The 22,484-nt window shown below is 40.4% G+C and overlaps 1 protein-coding gene across 1 annotated transcript in view; it reads left to right on the top strand.

Moving 5' to 3' along the window:
- LOC128698416 (methyltransferase-like protein 27) overlaps positions 1 to 22,484 on the top strand; it is a 251,857-nt gene that overhangs the window by 164,616 nt on the left and 64,757 nt on the right. The window contains exons 4-5 of the mRNA XM_070096760.1: positions 1,982 to 2,097; positions 13,467 to 13,559. Of these exons, the coding sequence (XP_069952861.1) occupies positions 1,982 to 2,097; positions 13,467 to 13,559 (209 nt within the window). The remainder of the gene's footprint in view (positions 1 to 1,981; positions 2,098 to 13,466; positions 13,560 to 22,484) is intronic.

Genomic DNA, 22,484 nt, shown 5'->3' with positions numbered 1-22,484 from the left:
CTGAAATAGGCAGGAGGCACACAAAACATGTAGATGTCAAGCCTACAGATGTCGTTGGCATGCGATGTAGATAAAACGAAGGCTGGGAAATTCAGGCACCAGATTTCCGCTCTGCCAGAGGAACGGGAAGAAAAAAAAACTCTATTAGAGACTTAGAGCCCTTACACAGATTTTACCACTGATATCTATAAATATTGTGTTTTGTCTCTCGTGCCAAAACATTTCGCCTAATGAATGTTGTCAATGTGTTTATGTTTTATTCCTCAGTCTGTCTGTATTGGTATATTGTGTAAAATTACCAACAATAACCATATTCTTATCTCTAGTGGCCCCTGATGGAACAGTCTTTATGACCAACACACACATGTCAGGCAGCTCAGCAAAAGAAATTGTTGTCTCTAACGTTGCTTCCTTGACCTTCTACATTTACAACTTCCAACGTTTCCTACCCACGATCTTCAGTTTCTTGCTGCTGATCTCATCGTAGCTGTTGGTCTTCCGTTCCATGTTCCGGGAATGACTCCTACTAACTTTTCTAAGATGCAAAATGCTTTTTTCCAGCCTCGTTTAGCTCCACCTTAACCAGAAAGCATCATTACTAATAGTTAAGATTAACTATCCTTTTCATTTCAGTAGGCCAAGAGGAACTTGAAGCATCCTTGGAAGATGTAGATCTCGTCTTCCTAGTTGAAGTTCTGATGTATAGTCATTCAAGAATCCTTCGTCTCTAGGTGTTTTCTTTCTTGACAATGAGGTGTGCATGTCTACTAATTAATCAAGTGATTGTTAGAGCATCCATGTGAAACACAGGCATTATTCAAGTAGTTTATTCTGCTGGTATATTGATGTGTGTAGGTCTCTGGATGTTTCTTCATAAGTTTGTGGTCATAATCGTGTTTTGAGGCCATAGAAATACTGGCCTACTAAGCAAGTTAGTCTCAAATGCAAACCTTTTCAATCATATTTTTGTACCGGACTCATCACCTTACTATGATCCCAATATAGAAGCTTATTCTACTTCTCCAGGTTTATTTCTTCGACTTGCTAAAGTTCACTGTTTGTACCAACTGTCCCAAGTAAACCATTATGTTACACTGCATTACTCTCTTTTTTTCCTTTTTTCCCAAGTTCTACATATGCTAAAAGTGTGTAATTTCATAACTTCTTTTCTTCCCCAGCAGACTCACGTCTTTAACAGTAATTTCATAACTTCTTTCCTTCCCCAGCAGACTCACGTCTTTAACAGTAATTTCATAACTTCTTTTCTTCCCCAGCAGACTCACGTCTTTAACAGTAATTTCATAACTTCTTTCCTTCCCCAGCAGACTCACGTCTTTAACAGTAATTTCATAACTTCTTTTCTTCCCCAGCAGACTCACGTCTTTAACAGTAATTTCATAACTTCTTTCCTTCCCCAGCAGACTCACGTCTTTAACAGTAATTTCATAACTTCTTTCCTTCCCCAGCAGACTCACGTCTTTAACAGTAATTTCATAACTTCTTTCCTTCCCCAGCAGACTCACGTGTTTAACAGTAATTTCATAACTTCTTTCCTTCCCCAGCAGACTCACGTCTTTAACAGTAATTTCTGTTTTACAAGATCTTAGCGAATTTCCCAAAATACTTTCCATAATTTACAAATTGTGTAGTTTTGCATCTTTTATAAAATTAACTCTATTTAATTATTAATTTAAGTTCAATAAATGTCTTGATCTTAAAACCTGAGAAAACTAGAAAAAACTACTGATACCTTCATTAATAAAACTGAACTCTTTAGGTCGTCTTTAAAAGACTTTGTTGTCGTGTCAATTTTCAGCATTATGGATCTATAGTTTCAATCCTCTTCTGGTATGTTCATAGGAATATTTCCTTTTTCAAAAATTAACTCAGCTCTTCCTCTTTTATTTTGCCATAATATTTTCATTTTGTAATATTAAGAGCAGTTGAGAAGCATATTAATTAATACAATATATTTTGACAGTAATATTGATGCCCTGGAGCCCTCTGAAGGAATGATGAACATCCTCAGAAACACTGGAGTTTACACTCTCAAGTATCAGGAATTTATTGGCCTGGGACAGAGCACAGTTCCTAAAGGTGAGATTAAGATTAGGAAGAAGTTGGACATACCTACCATTAACGAGACACTACTGCCATACTTTATTTATCCTACTCATTTTTTTGCAAAGTAATGGTTTTATCAATTGAATATTGAGAATGAACGGTGACGTTAAAAAATAATTTGTTGTTATGAGCCCCTCAGCTTTGATAGAAAGAGTTCCGTCTCCCAGCCTTTGTAAATGTAAAGGTGAGCAGTAGTAGATGGAGTTACAGGTAGTGCAAATAGGTCATATGAAAAATAACTAAAAATCATGAGAAAGAAGTCCGTAGGAGTGCGTGGAGGAGGAAGTCAGTGCGTAAGCAAGGACAAGGTCATTATGTACACCTCTCATACACACGTACCGCTGACATCAACAAGTACACACCAACTGGTCCGTGCAATGACTAAATTTTCCACTATGATTCCATAAGATATTATCATAGTCTCGTCTGACCTATTTGCAATATCTCATTAAATATTCTGCTTATCTGGCAGATGTTGACTTGCATAAGAAATAGTAAACAAAAACAAGAAAGATTTGTGCCTGGAATATTGAATGTTGTGTCAGACACAAATTATTATGTGTCTCTAAAGGAAGACCTTGAAGTGCTTGTCTCATTTTATTTTTTTCCTTCCTCAAACTTTTTTATTTTATTTCGTTAATAAGGCAAGCTGGTGGACGATAACTTGGGCAACATTGGTGCAACTACTGGTATGAACATCTGCCGTATAAAGCAAGTTTTATAACTTATTCCAGAATTCCTGGAGTGACTGATAATTTTGAAAAGCCTCTGCTGTTTGGCATCAACATTGAAAAAAAGGCGCCTTGTACTTTGATGATTGTTGCGAGTTAAATTGAAGAGTGTAAGTGAACATTAGTCAAATTTATATTTTAAATAGTATTTCTTCGCCTTTTTATTTGGACTGCATAGTTCTCAATGGGTCAAAAATATTAAATAAAAACTTGGAATCGTAGCATAAGTGAAAGCTGATTTCTGGATGACTTCAGACTCCAAACATGACAGAGAGTAACCATCTGGAATAGTGATCTCATTCACTTTACAGTGGTCTGTACACATTAGTAAACCTCCATCAACTTTCTTAACAAGGATGCACGGTGAAGCCCACTGACTAGATGACTCCTCCATTATTCCGTGTTCTAACAGAAATTCTACCTCCTGCTGAAGTAACCTGTTTTTCAGGATTAGCTCTGTAGGGGAGAGTTAAATAGGCTTAGTGTTTCCAGCATCTACATCATAATATTTCATGGTACATTTTTTCAGGACGTCTGAAAATATATTAGGGTATGTTTGTATGAGGGCAGTTAGACTTATTATTTGATTTTTAGACAGTCACATCATTAAAGGGCTAGGGTCCTTGTGGAGGACAGAATTAGGAAGCTTAAGTTGAAGTTCAGGAACTGTGTGCAAGGAATCAAGATCGTCTACAGAGGCAGAGGACAGTCATTATTGGGGCTTTATGTGGACTATTAAATATTTTAATCTGATTGAGGTGGTAAGTTATACTTTTCGAGGGTTTATCAAGGGGAGCTACCACATAATTTACATCAGAGATTGCTTATGATTTGCAATGGTCCCATAAGTCTTGCTTCTCTATCATATATCTGTTTTATAGTGTTTTGACCAGATTTAAGTAAGCCTTAGCCAACTGACGGGCCACTTGCAACCTTGAAGAAGGGTAGTAGAGTGTTATGCAAGCGTATTCTCCCATCCATCTTTCCTTGAGCATTCGCAGAGGACCTCGTATATGTGCCCGATGATCAGCTCAAATGGACTGTACAATGCTGATTCCTGCACTGTTTCATTGTGAACAACAACAGAGGAAGTGATTCATCTCAGTCATGGTTTTTAGCGTCTGATGAAATCTTTCCAAGGCGCCTTGGGACTGAGGATGATAGGCAGTGGATAATTTATGAATTATACATAGCCTAGTTAAAGCTTCCCTAAATGCTTTGGTTGTAAAGTTAGTACCCTGATCACTCTGAATAGACTTAGGAATGCCAAAATAAAATATAAATCTAGTTATGGCTTTAAGAATGGCTTTGGTTTTTATACTGCACATTAGGATTGCTTCTGGATACCTAGTAGCTTTGTTCATGACAGTAAGTACTGGTTTCCTGACTTGGATTTTGGTAATGGTCCTAGACAGTCAATGATTAGTTCTGCAGACGGTTCTCCATCTGCAGGTATGGGATGAAGTGGTGCAGGTTTAATGGTAGCCACACTTTGTCTTCTGGTCTCCACACTCTGGTAGCCACACTTTGTCTTCTGGTCTCCACACTCTGGTAGCCACACTTTGTCTTCTGGTCTCCACACTCTGGTAGCCACACTTTGTCTTCTGGTCTCCACACTCTGGTAGCCACACTTTGTCTTCTGGTCTCCACACTCTGGTAGCCACACTTTGTCCTAACAAGGACGGATGTGATTCTTCACATCATGACTTATTTATGGCAACAAAAACTCTTTCAAAATTCTATACAGAGTTTTTGTAATTCTTAAATGACCTCTTAAAGAGCAATTGTGGCTATGTTCAAAATGTGTGACCTAAATTTCTTAGGCACTACCAGTCTGTCTGATTTTGGGCTCCCTCCCTCCCCTACCTCCTTACCAGTCTCTGTGCAGAGCAGAAGGTTGTGTTTAATTTTATATTTGACTGGGTGATCTAACTCTAGATCAGAGTCTTCCAAGGATGGGTCAGCATTCTCGACAAGCATCCCTTGGGATTTTTCCCGAGTTATGGCCAACATCGGAGAAGAATTAATCACTATAGGCTCTTGACATTTAGTCGAATTAAGAATGTTATTACCCAGCAATAACATGGCATCTTTCATATGGAATCCTTTAGAAACACCTACAGTCAAATATCCCGTATAATATTTACTTACACATATGTATATGTAAAGGGACAGAAAATACAGCTCCTCCAAATGCTTGTGAGAAAACAGAGAGGCGCAATGACATTCATTCATAGGAGGAATATTCCCTCTCTTATAAGGGAACAATAAGTCCCGATATCCCTAAGAGTTATTACTTCAATTTTTTTTCATTCTCCTGAAGGGATTTGTGGCATTTACTGTAGCATGGAGCCATACAACACTCTTCTTATTTCTGGTTCATCTTGAATGGAAGAATGTTGATTTTTCCTAATGGTTGGGGCTTAATTGGGCAGACAGACTTGACATGGCCGGGTTTATGACAACTGAAACAAGTTACCTTATATTTTACTTCGCTTCCTTGTTGATTTTGTGGCTGGTACCACTCTGTGTACTGGTGTCATTGTTCACCATGATGACCATAAGTTTGAGGTTGTCATTCACCAGGTTGACCACAAGTTTTATGCCATGGCTCTCCAGACGACTTAGTTGGTTGGCATCCTCCAGTCAGGGGCTCGTCTCTCACGATCTCTATTCATGCCAGATTGTTGGGAAGAAAGATTAGATCTCTCGGACAAGAAGCAGTAAGCCTCAAAAGTGTCAGCCAGCCTGGCAGCTTCCATTCCAGTGGTAAACGAATGATCTTCAAGAAAGGCTCTAACTTCTGGCGACACCACTCACCTTACACCATTTGGTGAAGATTTTTGACTGCTGCCTTACAAAGTCTACATGAGAATGACACAGTTGACGCTTGTACAATTGAATTTCCTCCTGTACTTGGCGGGAATAAACTGATATACTCCAAGAACCGTTGTTTTAACAACCCGATAATCAGCAAATTCTTTATTATTTAAAAGAGCTGTAAACTCTCGCGCTTTTCCGTAGAAGACTGTATGCACCAATGCTGTACAATTCTCCCCAGGCCACCTCAGTGCTAGAGCTGGTTTTGAAATGCCTCGAAAAACTGCTTAGGCTCAGACACGACAAAGCGAGGTACAAACGGCACTGCTTTTTGTACGCTAAAGCAGCCACCCTCAGTCTGCTTAAATTGCCTCCTTTCATTCTCTCTATCAAACTCCTCTTTAGCAAATGTCGCTGCTCTCTAGTTGTTTCGAGACTGAGTTTAGCTAACTCAAGCGCCAACGAAGCTGACTCACCCTGAGACAAACCCGTTGCACCATCACGAGACTGCTGGTCTGATTGCTCTGGTGTTAACCCTTCTAATTATGAAGGAAACTCAGCAGAGATCGGCGATTAATTGCTCTTGTAGTGGGAGATACCTCAATTTTGGTGTGCCACAGTTGCTTCAACCCTTATTTTGATACGAATAATGTCACAAAGCTGCACAACAGTGAGAGTTCGTTGGTATTCAATGACAGTGGAATGAGCAATTATCCAGCAATGCCGTAGATATAGTTTGGACAGATTTAGGAGAGTATACTCCGACACCAACCACCTGACCTGTGTTGGTGGCATAACCCGCTATAAAGTGCTGTTTGCAATACACACAACAAGCAGCAATAGCACAGTATGAATTGCGAGATATATACACTGTGGCAAGACTGACAGGCAATACAAAAGGCAATAGCGACGCAATCTTAATGATACCAAGACCAGTTCTAGCTCCAGCTCCAGCTCCCGGACAAAGCTCTCATACTATGAACACAGGTAAGAATGACCTGTGAGACCTGATTGTAATAGGAAATGGAGCAAACAAAACTCAATAGTAAACTATAAGGTGTATTTGCCTTCACCAGATGATATATACAAGTATGTACACTATGTATGGATGGAATAGTAAGTGTACACGATGGTGACAGATGACAAAGCAGAAGCCATAGAGTGCACCATAATCAGCCAGCAGGTAGACAAGTCTGCCAACGCTTACTGCAAGTGAGCCACGTTGCTTCAGCTTTGGTGGGCTTGCTTGGGATTGGCCAATGAACCAAGGTACAGATTTGGTGGAAATAAATGGCATAAAATACCGACACAATGGAAACATAAACACAAATGCAGTATAATGTCATCCTTTATTGACAACGGTTCGCCCATGCAGTCACAAACAGATCTACCTGGGTGAAACATACTTGAGTATTTATAGGATGAGAATGCTGGGTCAGGTGGAGAAAGCTGCATGTGACAATCTTCCGGGTAGAGTGATAGAGTCTGAAAACTTGGGTAACTTTTAAAAGAGATTGGATAAGTATATGTGTAGACCTTCTGCAGCGTTCCTCGATTCTTATGTTCTTATGTGGGATAACGATGAAGAAGTTTCTTGGCACTAGGTTCAGCTATCTTATAGAAGCCGTTGTTCTGGTTGAAGTTGTTGGATGTACAGATAAGTGATGATTCCAGGATTCTTCGGTATTGAGTGTTGTCTTCTCAGGCGGTAAGTCTTGCGTTTCTTTAGTTGAGTAAATGGTTGTGTGAATTTCGGTGTTGAACACAGACATTCCTTGGATCATCAGATCTGCCTGCGTACTGTGTTCTGAAATACGTGTTTGGAGGTCTCTGGATGTTTCGCCGACGTATAATTTGCTGCAGTCATTACAAGGGATTGTGTATATCCCTGCAGAGGATTAAAGCTTATCCTGTCTATTACTGGTAATGTCCTTGATGGTGGTGGATGTGGAGGCAGATACTTGTAATTAGGTTTTAGAAAAGATGTTGGAAACGTGTTTGGCAATGGAGTTGGTGGGGAGGACTATGTATCTCTTCTCGGCAGTGTTTTCTCTGGGTGTGTTGAAGATGTTTAATGCCCGCCGTCTGCAGTCTCTGATGAAGTGACGAGGATAGTGGAGTTTAGAAAATACTTGTTCAATTATAGTGCATTCTTCCTCAAGGAACTCATTGCTGCAGATTCTGAGTGCACGCAGGAAAAAGCCTATAATTAAACCACGATTAGTTTTGGTGTAGTGGTGAGAGAAGAAGTGGAGAAGATCGTGTTTTTTGGTAGGTTTTCGATAGACTTTAAAACGAAGTTCATGGTCAGCTTTGCAGACCATGTTCTTCTCAACTTGTCGGTTTTTTTAACCATTTATCACACGCTGGACTTCTGTTGCTTACACTTCTTGATATAAATCTGAATAATCTATTTGCCTTATTATGCACGCCTATGCATTACTGTCTTGGTTTAAGGTTGCTGCTTACCATAACCCCAAAGTCCAGAACTTTGTACTTATTTACATTAAACTGCATCTGCCACTTTTCTTACAACGAATTGAGTTTGTCTAAATCCTCCTGAAGTTCTGTGACATCTACGTTCGAATCGATTATCCTACCTATCTTCGTGTCATCAGTGAAGTTGCTCATATCAGTAGCATTTCCTTCATCAAAGTCATTGATTAATATTATAAACAACAATGGGCATAAAAATGATTCCTGTGGAACGCCACTTGTTACATATCCCCACTCAGACTAAACCCCATTTATGCACACTCTCTGTTTCCTATTGGTGAGCAATGACTCGATCCATAACAACACTTTCCCCCAGTGCCATGAGCTGCTACTTTCTTTAACAGTCTCTGATGTGGTACTCTATCACAAGCTTTACCAATATCCAAATAAACAATATTGAATTCTATATCGTGATTAAAGGCCTCAAAACCTTTACTGAAGACTGTCAGTAAATTAGGCAAGAACTGCCCCTCGTGAATTCATGCTGACTAACACTAATCAAATTATACTTATCAAGATGGCTTCTTATAATATCAGCTATAACTGACTCTGAAGATTGAGACACTTATGCAGCATATGGTAATTTTTATTGAAGAAACGTTTCGCCACACAGTGGCTTCATCAGTCCAGTACAAAGAAAGAAAGTGTAAGGAGAGGAGTTTGAGATAATCAGTCCCTCATCCTGGAGTCGATATGATCAGTCCATCAATATTAGTACTTTCTACAAGAGTGATGGAGTGATCACATCGACTCCAGGCTGAGGGACTGATTACCTCGAACTCCTTCTCTCCTTTCAACTTCCTGCTTTGTATTGGACTGATTAAGCCACTGTGTGGCGAAACGTTTCTTCAATAAAGATTTCCATATGTAGCATAAGTGTCTCAATATTCAACTTGTCGTTTTTAAAACCATTTATCACACATAATTGACCTATAATTGAGGTTAGGCTTATTGGGCGGTAATTTGACGGTAACGACTTGTCCCCTGTTTTAAAAACAGGAATTACTTTGGCCATCTTCCACATATCAGACACTACACCTGTTTGAAGAGATAAATTAAAATTATTAGTCAATGGTTCACAGAGTTCCATTTTGCATTCCTTAAAGTTCATCAGGGCCTGGCCATTTATTTTGTTTCAGTCAGTCTACTTGTTTCCTAACCATTTCACTAGTGACTGTGATGTTACATACTTTATCGTCTTCAGACCCACTGTAAAAACTAATTACTGGGATATTGTTAGTGTCTTCCTGTGTGAAAACCGAGAGAAAATAATTATTTAAAATCGAGCACATTTCATTCTCCTTGTGAGTAAGATGCCCAGAGTTATTTTTAGGGGGACCTATCATTTCTCTAACTTTCGTTCTATAAACCTGAAAAAAAACTTTTGAGTTAGTTTTCGAATCCCTTGCAACTTTAATTTTGTAGTCCCATTTAGCTTTTCTTATCCCCTTTTTAACATCCCTGTTAATGTCAATATACTGATTCATAAGATCACCCTCACCTCTCTTGATGCGCCTATAATTTCCTTTCTTTTGCCCTAAAAGATATTTGAGCCTATTATTAATTGATTTAGGGGCATTTCTATCTAATTTCTTTATATGGAATAAAAGTACTTTGGGCAGCATGTAAAGTGTTTAGAAAGCTTTCATACTGATAACTTTCTTTGTTACCCCAGTTCACAGATGATAGTTCTTCTCTAAGCCCATTGTAATCTGCTAATCGAAATCTGGAACTGTTACTGAGTTATCCCCAGTATCATACTTCCACTCATTGCTAAATGTAATTGATTTGTGGTTGCTTGCGTGAAGTTCCACTGGAATTTCTAAATTATTAACAAGGGTTTCTTTGTTTGCCAGAACCATGTCAATCAGGTTATTTCCCTTTTTAGGTTCTTTAACAAACTGCTTTAAAAAAACAATCATGAAAAACAATCCTTTTTTTAAAGTCTCCATAGAATTACAACGTTATCGTGCATTGTGACCCTAACATTTTCTTCCCACAGTAGTCTTCCTCGATCTCTATCCAAGTTTGGGGGATGGTATATCACACCTAAAATCAACTTTTCCTGGCTCTCTGAAAATTCTACCCAAGCAGACCCAGTATGAATTTTAGACTTTATACCCATTTTATGCAACAATAAACTATCCCGGACATTGAGTGCCACCCCACTCCCCTTTCTGATACCTCTGTCCACTTTGAACAATTTAAAACCCTGAATGTGACATTCAGCAGGCATGTCCCTATTTATCATATTAAACCATGTCTCACTTACGGCAAAAACATCACTGTTACCTGCACTTGCAACTAATCTCAATTCGTCCTTCTTATTTCTCGCACTATGACTATTAGCATAATATATATTTAGAAAATTTCCCTTCTCTTTTCTCTTTCTGCTGATTTCTGTTCCACTATACCTGTTACTGTCCTTGTCATCTAGTGCCACTGGCTCTCCAATATTCACCAATAACTCTACCTCAATCTGTCTATAACTGGTTTCCCTAAAACTCACACTATCGCTACACTGAGAATTCACTGATTTTCCACAAAGACCCATGCCAATATCTATTTCTAGTTTAAAGACTTAAAAGCTCCCTCCAGTGGCTAGGGCCCCCACCCCAAACCTAGATAAGTGAGCCCCATCCCGGCATTCATGTCGTTTCTGCCATAGAAGAGGTCCCAGTTGTCTGTGAATGTTGCTGCATTTTCCTTACAGTGTTTGTCCAGCCAGCAATTGCCACCAATTGCCCTATACAACCATTCCTTTCCAACTCCTCTCCTGGGCAAAATGCCACATATCACAGGGTTCCCACCCTTTTTCCAAATTATCTCGATTGTTTTCCTATACCTGCTAATCAGGTCCTCACTCCTACGTCTGCCAACATCGTTGCCTCCTGCACTGAGGCAGATAATAATATTGCTCGCATTACCTTTCATGATTTCGTCTAGACGGCTAACAATATTTCCCATCCCAGCCACAGGAAAAGATACCCTCTGCCTCCTCTTCCTGTCCCTAAGACAAAAAGCATTATCTATAAAGTTAACCTGACTGTCCCCAATTAAAATAATGTTCTTACCTTCACTGGTGGAGTTGGTGGTGACGTTCTCGGTGGTCTTCGTTGGGATGGCGTTCATTGGGGTTTCAATGGATGTCGACTCACCCTCATCTGCCAATGCTTCCTTGGTGCTCGTTGTGATGTTCCCAGCAGACAACTTGCATTCATCGGGTAGCACTGAAAATGGGTTCAAAGTTTCCACAGTAAATTTTTGGATCTTAATTATAGAAGTAGTAGTAGTAATACAATATGATAGAACAATCAATTTGCATGTGAGTAAAAGGTATTATTTGGATAGCATAAAAATATGTTAGATAAATATTTCTGTTGGTGGCTGGATTTGAGAAGGTCTGTTTCAGTGTTCCTCCTCTTTTATGTTCTTGTGTAGCATTAGCAGCAGCGACTTTGTGATGGCAGGGTTTATTGTTTTATGTTCTTGTGTAGCATTAGCAGCAGCGACTTTGTGATGGCAGGGTTTATTGTTTTATGTTCTTGTGTAGCATTAGCAGCAGCGACTTTGTGATGGCAGGGTTTATTGTTTTATGTTCTTGTGTAGCATTAGCAGCAGCGACTTTGTGATGGCAGGGTTTATTGTTTTATGTTCTTGTGTAGCATTAGCAGCAGCGACTTTGTGATGGCAGGGTTTATTGTTTTATGTTCTTGTGTAGCATTAGCAGCAGCGACTTTGTGATGGCAGGGTTTATTGTTTTATGTTCTTGTGTAGCATTAGCAGCAGCGACTTTGTGATGGCAGGGTTTATTGTTTTATGTTCTTGTGTAGCATTAGCAGCAGCAACTTTGTGATGGCAGGGTTTATTGTTTTATGTTCTTGTGTAGCATTAGCAGCAGCGACTTTGTGATGGCAGGGTTTATTGTTTTATGTTCTTGTGTAGCATTAGCTGCAGCAACTTTGTGATGGCAGGGTTTATTGTTTTATGTTCTTGTGTAGCATTAGCTGCAGCGACTTTGTGATGGCAGGGTTTATTGTTTTATGTTCTTGTGTAGCATTAGCAGCAGCAACTTTGTGATGGCAGGGTTTATTGTTTTATGTTCTTGTGTAGCATTAGCAGCAGCGACTTTGTGATGGCAGGGTTTATTGTTTTGAGAATGATTTTTGGTAATACTTCAGGGATGATTAAATTGCCTTTATTTTAATAATAATAATAATAATAATAATAATAATAATAATAATTATTATTATTATAATCAAAAAGAAGCGCTAAGCCACAAGGGCTATACAGCAATAATAATAATAATATCCTTATTTACTACAAGTAAATGAACGTGGTATACAGTCCTAGCTGACATTAATGACATACTATTATATAGAAAGCCCCTTGTTATGCTCAACATTTCGGGCAAATAAGTCAGTGCCCCAGGATGCGACCCACACCATTCCACTAACACCCAGGTACCCACTTTTGTGATGGGGAACATAGACAACAGGTGTAAAGAATGCTTCTACCCTGGCTGAGAATTGAACCCAGGCCCTGGCCGTGTGAAGCAAGAGCTTAGCCACCAGTCTTCATCATATCTGAAGTACAAGCAAAACTCCTTCTCAAAACCATGCCATCAACAAAATCCCTGGAGTATCTCAGTTTTGTGGCTATGCTAAATATCTTGTTGATTTCATCTTCTAAATACTCAGGACTGCAGATACACAATGCTCTCAGGAACATTGTAAGGAAAACACTCCTTTTGACCCTAGATTCATGACTGGAATAATAACATTTATCTCCAAGGTACAGCTGACATCAGTAAATGTAAAGTTTATTTGGTTGTATCTGCGCCAAGTTACGTACGTGTAAAAAATCCGGTCAGTACCTGTGAACTTCACGTACCTAATTTCTCATATTTGTGATGTAATTGAACGGTTTAGCAAACCGTTTAATTACCTCATGTCACATACGGCAACATCTCGGGATCTTGATACAGAGATTTCTTGAAAACATGTCTATCCTATAGACACGACTTCCACTAGTGGATTTGTCCACTGGTGAATCCGTCTACCACTGTTCTACCTCATCTGTCATCAGTATATAAGCCCAATCTACGCTGAATATGATGCAGTTTTGTCAAGATTGATGGATTGAACACTTTGACTATGCGTGGCAAAACGTTTCCAGAACAGAGATACCCAAATAATTATCATCATCTCGGTTTTGTAAACCGTTTATTCTCACATGATTTTACATATTTATGCACAGTAAGAACGTTTAATTGATTATATATTTTTTTGGCAGATACTTACGACGTGGTCGTTGTTTGTGGTTCATTTGCTCCAGGTCACATCCAAGTTGAAGGAATCAATGATCTGATCAATGTTGCAAAGCCGGGTGAGTCAACAAACATTGTCTAGTTAAAATGTGAAATAGATTCTCAGGAGTTAAGTAAATATAAAATAATAAATTATGATAACTTCCAAAACATATAATATCCAACATTACTATGTTCTTAATGAGAATATTAACAAGAGACATCATCTATTTTTAGTTAGTGCATGAAAAAACTTTAAAATCCAAATCCAAATCCAAATATTCTTCCTTGAAGTCTTTTTATGCACTTCTCCGAGGCAATGGGTCCCATCATATATATGTATATAATTATATATATGTATAATTTATATATATATATATATATATATATATATATATGTATATAATTATATATATATATATATATATATATATATACATATATAGGATGGGGTCCACCTCTGGTGTAAATTGTGGGATCCATAGCCTTGGAAAAGTGGATAAAAAGGCTTCAAGGAAGAATATTTGGATTTCTTCCTGAACCGTTTGAATATTCCACTTCCCCTACCACCCCATCTTTTCATTTTTTTACCAATAGGAATATTTTATTACATAATATGGTACAGAAGATTTAAGAGATACATTTTTTATATAAAGGTGGCATATACGGTACATGTTGTTACGTGTGTATCACCGATTATAAGGCGAAAATCTCATCCAGGAACTTTTGGTCCTGGACTTCAGTCTTGTCCCTAAGATGATCAGGAAGAATCACTGCTACAAGCCCTCTGGATGCAATACATGAGGACAGAAAAGCAGGTAGCGCAATCTTTGATGACTTGCGGACACCAATGCCTCCTAGTCTGACTGGAAGTGTAGCTTGGTTCCACTGCCCGTCTTCTAGAGTAAGGTTAAGTACTTTCGTAAAAATCTGCCTCAGGATACTGTCATATTCGTGCAGTATAGGGTTATCATATGAAGGTGCACATCTTAGGAAATATGTCAACCTGGGCAGACTCAAGCACTTTGTAAGAAGGTACAAGGCATCGTGGGTGTCCAGATTGCCTATTCGTTGTTCCATTCTCCTTAACTCTTCCAGTGTCTTCCTGAGAATTGTGTCAATGGCATTGCTTCCCAGAGGTGCTCCTAGCAAGACACTATTTGTGGGGGCAAAGACTGCTGCTCCTGGTAGTTTTGATCTTACTGCGTTTATCACTTGTTGATTTACTGAGATGATTTCACATTTGGATGGATTCAGGATGAGACCCATTTCCTGTCCCCGTGTCATTACCTGTGTAAGATCATGTAGGAGGGACCCACTCACATATAACTTATATCCCTTCAAACGCAACTCACATCCAAACTTGTAATTATGCTTCTGTATGAAACATATATCCACATCAAATCTCCTCAAAAACCATTCCATCCACACTCTCTTAACCTCACCTCTCAGGCCGTTAACATTAATGGTGACCAACTTGAATTATTACAATAAAGGCGGCTTCCCCCGCCGCTTTTGAAGGTTGCTCGAAAGACGTGTCTGTTGACTATAGCCACGTTTGTCACTTGGTCTATCCAGACCTCCGATCCCCCCCTTTTCCTTCGACCCTTGCAGCACCACAGAACCGGTGCCACCATTTCCCGGGAGATCTAGCACGGTCTTCCAAGGTTTCTTTCCAGATCTCTGCCCTGTGTTCTGAACTCTTCCATCAGAATGTACGATGGTATAGGTTGTCTCAATGTCATCTTCAAGGTGAAAGATCCCTCTGGCAGCCCCATATAAGGCCCATCCTTCCACACTCCCAATTCTGCCGAATGGATCTTGCCATACCTACGGAATACCTCCACAACATCATATTCCAAGGCCTCAAAGGGGACATTTCTCACCTTTACCCACGTTACATAGCTTGATACGTCATGTAGGCAGACCTCCACTGCAGAATTAACGGTCATCCTCTTTTCTTGGAACGCGTCGACTATGCTGGAGTAAAACCCAGCATTCTTGAACTTGATGAAGATCCTGGACACTCCATTCACTGCTACACCATACAACTCGTCGTTCGGTATGCCGTACACATCGCGGATGATACTTGGCAGAAGCACCTGCATTGTAGAACCACTCAGGGTACCACGTACCAGCTCTACACAGACAGTATTTACCCTGCGTCCATGTCTGTCTGCCATTTTCATTGCTCAAAACAGGAAAACTGCGCAGAAAATCAGATGATTCGGGAGCTACTGCGCAGCCTGTCCACACGGCCAGAGAACGATGAGGACAATGATTTTGGGCAAATTAGGTTGGTTTTGCCTCAGAATGCGACCCACATCAGTCGACTAACACCCAGGTACACATTTTACTGATGGGGAGCATGGACAACCAGTGTATAGAAACACGTTCAATGTTTCTAACCTTGGTTTAGCCACCAGGCCACGGACACCCACATGGTATAACTATGCTCTCATATATTCCAGACCCCTCACTGCACCACTCAACCTTTCCCCCTGTTATGACCAAGGTCATAATGAGATTAATTTATTTATGTATTATCCACTTAATATTATACTCGGGGTTTCTTTATTATTAGCTAAATTAAAGATTCCACTAGTTAATAATATTATCTGATTTAGGAATATACCCGGGTATGATGTGTATATATACATTTATTTTGAGTAATGTGTTGGGTAGGTAGGTAACAGCTGGCTAAGAGTTGAAACAAGGTATGTCCTTGTAGGGTAGTTTAGCCTACTCTTCCCTCTCCCCTTTGGCGAGTTGATGTCATGTAGGGATTAACTGTGTCAGTTCAGTTCGCTCTCTCTGCCGACTCAGTGTGCATTGACTGAGCTACCCCTCTAGTACTCTGCCTTATTCTCACTTGGATAGAGAATTCTGTTGTAGAATCTCCTGAACCAGCTTGAGGTTTATTCTGAAGTGAAGTCTGCGGAAAGTTATATACTGTTACCTTCAGTATACGATGTGACGACCTGTGTCAAGTTTAGAACTTTAAGTGATATATTCCTTATGCCAGGGAGTTACTCAGTGAAGGTGTCCATTCTCAATGTATATACTCGCGTACAAGTAATGTCATTATTGAGGAAGCAGTAATATTCCTCTGATTATTTAACAAGTGTAGTGACCATATTGATGTACATTCTATTTGTGTTTTCTTATGTGAATGAAAGTTTCTGACGAAGTGATATTTAATAGATATTTATGAAAAGAAGAAAAGAGAAAAGACTGAGTAACTATTTGTGCCTTATATTTCCAAGTTTGAAGTATCTTCTCATTCTATGAAGTGTATTGTTACGGAGTGCACTAACCTGGCTGAAAATTCAGATTCGAACCGTCGCACCCCCTCATCATTTCTGATTCACCTCGTCTTTCATAGTCCTGTCTTCTGTTAAATCCACTCACAAATGTATAGACATTCACCTCCTCCAAACTCCGTCTGTCCAATCTGATATCCAGTCTTTCGTTACCTAAATTTTTTTATCCCCATCACATTACTCTTTTCTATATTCACTTTTAATTTCATTCTTTAACCTTCTCTAACAAGGTCATCCACCAACCTCTGCAACTTCTCTTCAGAATCTTCCAAAAGCAGTGTCATCAGCAAAGAACAACTCTTCTTTGCTGTGACAACTCCCATTTTGAGTTTTTTTATATTTTTAAAAAATTTAAAAATACAAAAATGCACAAAAGCATAAAAATGTTGTCCAGCAAATGGACCAATGTCAAAAGTTTCACAAATTACAACATCAACATAATCTATACCACACCAATCCAAAGAACACTAATACCCATTCACTCTTATAACACTCACTCAAAACCTGTAATATGCAGGATGAGGAACCCTTTCCACCACACAATTGTGGCAAAACCCTCTTCCCCCTAACTTAGTTTGCAACTAAAACGCTTTAACCCAAAATACATATACACGATATTAAAACTCTACCATCAAACAAAATTATGAAGTATCATGTTATTTTAAGTTTTTTTTCCAAACCGTGTTAGTATCTGCATACTGACAAATGCCTTAACAGCGTCTATATACACTTTCACAATTGCATTACCCCACCCTAGTCACAACTACCAACAAAGGAGTTGCTCTGTTAGTATCCAAAAAGTTTACACTTCCCTATCCCCCTTCACCACAATTTATAACACCACTCTCACCAACTATGTTGGCCTATATCCTTTCAGTAAAATTCCTTCAATTATTACAATACTTTTACAGTTTTGGTGCCACACCATACTGTCACCTCCTTTCATAATACAGCTCAATTAACTAAAAATCCATTGTACATGAAAGTTTTTTAATGACCCCTAAATTTTAAATATGAACTAAACTACAAAATTAAGCTCTAGACACAAATTAACTTTAATCTTAACTACAGTGCCACCTGACAATACCAGATACAGTGAGCTTCCCTTTCTGTGAGCACATTACTTATGCCTCAAACCCTACCATGTATTCCCATGCACTCCCCTACCTTTCATTCATCCATTCCCTCACACAAAACGCCACTCAGTCATCCTATTTGTGTTACTTAGTATACAAGCCAATTACATACTCTAACCACAGGTTTCCGTATGCAAAGCCTGTATCAATCTCGGAACTTTGTCATTTTACTCAGTCAAAATAAGATATCAAAAAATTTCTACGAAAAAAAAAAATCCGCCTACCTTGTTCAGAAGATAACACCTTTCTGTATATTCTTAATTATACAAAAAACTATTATTGACCACCAACGATAACGTGATACTGATATTACCATACAAACAATGCCACTTTTCATAGTCAATCTCTAAACCTAAATGCTTCATGTAAGCTCTCCTTCTAAAACTCCCTTTTGATCACAAGGCACTAATTTATACATTCCTGGGCTTGGAAAAATCTTTCACACTAAATCATGCACATGAACACAACCCTACTCCCTACATACCTTACCAACCCTCCCTTCTTTCATTAAAACCTTCCACCATACCCCCCCCCCCTTCCTGAAAACTATTGTTAAACCACCTACAAAAGGAAGCCAGTCCCTTACAGATAATTATTTCGTCAATTGAAGGAGTCTACTGACCATGATCTCACAGTATGGCTCCGGAAAACAAGCTCTCCACTGTCACCCATAAATAAGTTTATTCCTGCTGGCCGGCCTGTATATGCCCATTGCAATTGCCTTAATTCTAATTCCCTCCCAGTTTCCCTCATTCCCCAAGAAATATACAGAAAATCCACCACCACATACATGATTGCCCCTTTTCACCTCCCTTGAGGCCCCTTTCACCTCTAACATTAAAGCTAACAAGGCCTCTACAGTACCCCCACCTATTAAACTAAAAACCCTCGCTAACCACAACCTTACCTCCCTCAACGCTTCACAAAAATAAACCGCATGAAAAGCTGTTTCCGTTTCACCACAGCGGCCACTGGTCGGTTCCCTCACTAATCACATTAAACACAAAATAGCTTTTGATGCTAATATCCCCCATCATAAATCTATATACTAACTCCCGTACTCTCGGCATTAACCTAAGCTTTCGAAAGTCATTCCATATCATCCCCCAATCATACAAGGGATAGACCAATACACCCTGTATGATTTCCAGCCTCCTACTCATCGCCGACAAACGCCCCACCCTAAGTTGCAACCTCTCTAATCAATAACAGTAACCTCAGCATATCCTCGCATTCAATTAATTCTTTTCTGCTCCACCATCTTCGCACATCCTCCATCATTTTCCCCACTCTAACCCGTCTTTCCCCCCCCCACCCTAACGAACCTCTGTTTCACTTACAGGGCCTTCACCCTAGGCCCCAATGTTACAAGGCCCACTCCCCCACTGAGTACATTCGACATCACCACCTCCTTGCTTAGTCATGCCCTCCCAAAACCCCAAACATAACGTAATGCCCGCCTCTGTATCTCATATACGTCCTGAGCTATACTCCACACTTTACTATAAACCAATGAATTTACTATTATTGCCCTCTGTTGTAAGGTGACATCCCCCGCCTGCAAACTCCGTAACCTACTCACTGCTTTCTCCACCACCTCCTCCGAGTTCATCTGTCTAGCCTCCTGCACGTCTGCCATGTATATAACTCCACAAATTTTTAGCCGAATCACCACTTCCAACCCAAACTCCAACCCCAAGTCCCCCCACCCAAGAACCCACCTCCAGTAAACTTGATTTTGCTCTGTTCACCCTTATTCCAGATGCCTTCCCAAAAAGCTCCAACACCTCTCCTACAGTACGCAAGCCTTCCACCCCAGCTATCAGTATAGTGGTATCATCCACATACCCCACAACATCTATACACCCATCCCTCTCCCCATTTAACGTCCCCCCCTCAAAGAGCCCATAAAATGGATGCTGCATACACACAAACAATATTTGAGACAAGGGACACCCATGCCTCAATCCCCTCTCCATTTTGACAGGCCTACCCAACCTTCCATTAATTTGAACCTACACCATTGCCGATAAATACACTGTATCAACCCACCTCACTACTCCCTTTCCAAAACCCAGACACATCAAACTAGCCCTCAAAAAGCTTCTATATACAGAGTCATATTCATTTTCCTAATCAATACCCGAAAGTCCTCCCCCCTTGCAACCCTCCAAAAAATCCCTTTTGTGGCCATGCCCATCTCTCATACTTCTTACTGGGATACCAATCTGTTCCTTATGTATAACCTCACCTATCACCTTCTTCATCCTATTGCCTAGTATCTTTGCGAAAATCTTATAGTCGGCACACATTAGCGAAATAGTTCTATGCGCACTCAATACTCTCCCCTCTTCCTTTTTGCGTACTAATACGATCACTCGCGTCCACTGTGTCAGTCCTAACTTTCCCTCCCGTAGCATACAATTCATAACCCTCACTAGACAGTACTTAATATGGTTCCATTAAACTATAAAAATAATTTGAAATCCCTCTATACCTGGTGCCTTGCCAGTACTAGTGTTGAACACTGCCTCCTCAACTTCCCCCATGCTAATCTCACCTCCCATCCCGATTGCCTCCTTTCCACATGACCCTAACCCACTCTCCCTTCCCCCAACACTTCCTCAATAGCATTGTTTTCCTCCCCCTTCCTCCATTTCCTTTGGAACCAGAAATCAGCATAATTACTCATGCCTTCTGTAGTATTTAGTACCTGCCCCTTATGATATCCACCCATATCCTCACTTACCTCCAAGTTTAAATAGTCAAATCCTTCTGCCTAACCCTAAAACCTTGCAAAACACTTCCCGTAGGTTTATCTCCCCACACCAGTCTCCATTCCCGCCCTTACATGTACCACATCAAATCTATCATTATGTAACTCCGCCAACCTACCCCTGACTTGCTCCACATTTCCATACTGCCTCCCCCCCCCCTTCCTCATAACACTCATATAGCTGATATTCCAAATAATTTTGTAACCTATACCTCCACCTGGCCACTTCCCTTCCCCCCCTTTTACAAAAACCCGCAATACCTGGCTTAGCTCACCTTTCCCACCATTCAAAGACACACGACTCCACCTCCCTAGAATTCCAAAAAGTTTGCCACCATTCCCGAAATGCCACACTCACCTCCTCCCTCCTCAAGAGTCTCGCATCTAATTTCCAAAAAACCAGATTGTATCCTAACCATACCCTCCCAGTCAAGATCTGCCATAACTGCCCTATGGTCAGAAAACCCCACGTCAAAAGTCCTAACTCCCAATAGCATAGATCTTATCCAGTCTTGCAGCATAACCTCTTCTGACAAGCATATACTCAATTCAGACACAGAACATAGAAATAGAACATTAAAAAATCCCTCACATAATTCTCCTTAGCTCTTGCATTGCTATCTGCCGGCATATATACTCCTATAAAACACCCTTGTCTTACCCCACTCTCCCTCCACCCTCACCACCCTCCCCTCCTCCTTCCACCCCAAAATACGCAAGGGATTGGCCTCCTTTACAGCCATATCAACTTTACCTTTTAACCTCAACGAGCCACTCGCATACAACTTATATCCCTTCAAAAACAACTCACAACCAAACTTGTAATTGTGCTCCTGTATGAAACAAATATCTACATCAAATCTCCTCAAAAACCATTCCACCCACACTATTTTGACCTCAGCCCTCAGGCCATTAACATTAATCATTACAACCTTGAATTATGACAGTAAAGGCGGCTTGCCCCGCCACCTTGGAAGGTTACCCGCGAGACTTGGCTGCTGACTAGAGCCACGTTTGGCACCCTGCTTGTCCAGACCCCCTACCCCCTTGTCTTTTGGGCCTTTCATCACCTCGGTACCATTACACCCACTCTCCGGGAGATCCAACCTGTTCTTCCAAGACTTCTTCCCTGGTCTCTGTCTAGGTATTAAGACGTCGTCCATTTCCGACGTCCCAGCTGTTCTCTTGCATGAACCTCCATTTCCACAAGCGACCTCATCTTCCATGTCCTCTCTATGCACCTCAGCCACTACCGTGTGCTCCTTACCCTCATTACGCAAGGTCTCCCCATGCTCTGATGCATCAGGTGTCTCCTCCAATGTCCATCCATGCTGCACAACATCCAGACTGCCCTCCACCTCACTCAGGAAGTCATTCAAAACCTCATCCAGCAGTCCATCCTGTTGCATTACACACTTGCCAACATTCCTCGCCGTCTTTGTCTGCTCGGGCCCCGTCCCCACCAGTAACGTTGCACATGATTTCATCCCCGTCTCTGCTCTATCTACTTCCTTACTCCAACTGCCCGATACCTGCCCTTCAACTGCACCTGTCTCCGGCACCACAGGACCCAACTGCTGATTCACCGGTGTTGGCATCTGTTCCCTTTGTCCTGGCTTCCATTGGCATTGGGCCGCCATATGGTCAAAAGACCCGCACAGCCTGCATGTCCATCGTTGTCCCACATAGTGTATGTAGACTTGCGTTCTGTACTCTTCCAGCAGAACAAACGAAGGTATTGGTTGCCATAATGTCATCATCAGTGTGAAG

This window comes from Cherax quadricarinatus, chromosome 54 (assembly GCF_038502225.1).
Source record: "Cherax quadricarinatus isolate ZL_2023a chromosome 54, ASM3850222v1, whole genome shotgun sequence".
In the NCBI taxonomy this organism is placed as follows: domain Eukaryota; kingdom Metazoa; phylum Arthropoda; class Malacostraca; order Decapoda; family Parastacidae; genus Cherax; species Cherax quadricarinatus.
Note: the sequence above shows the minus strand (reverse complement) of the source record. Positions and strands in the feature narration are given on the sequence as shown.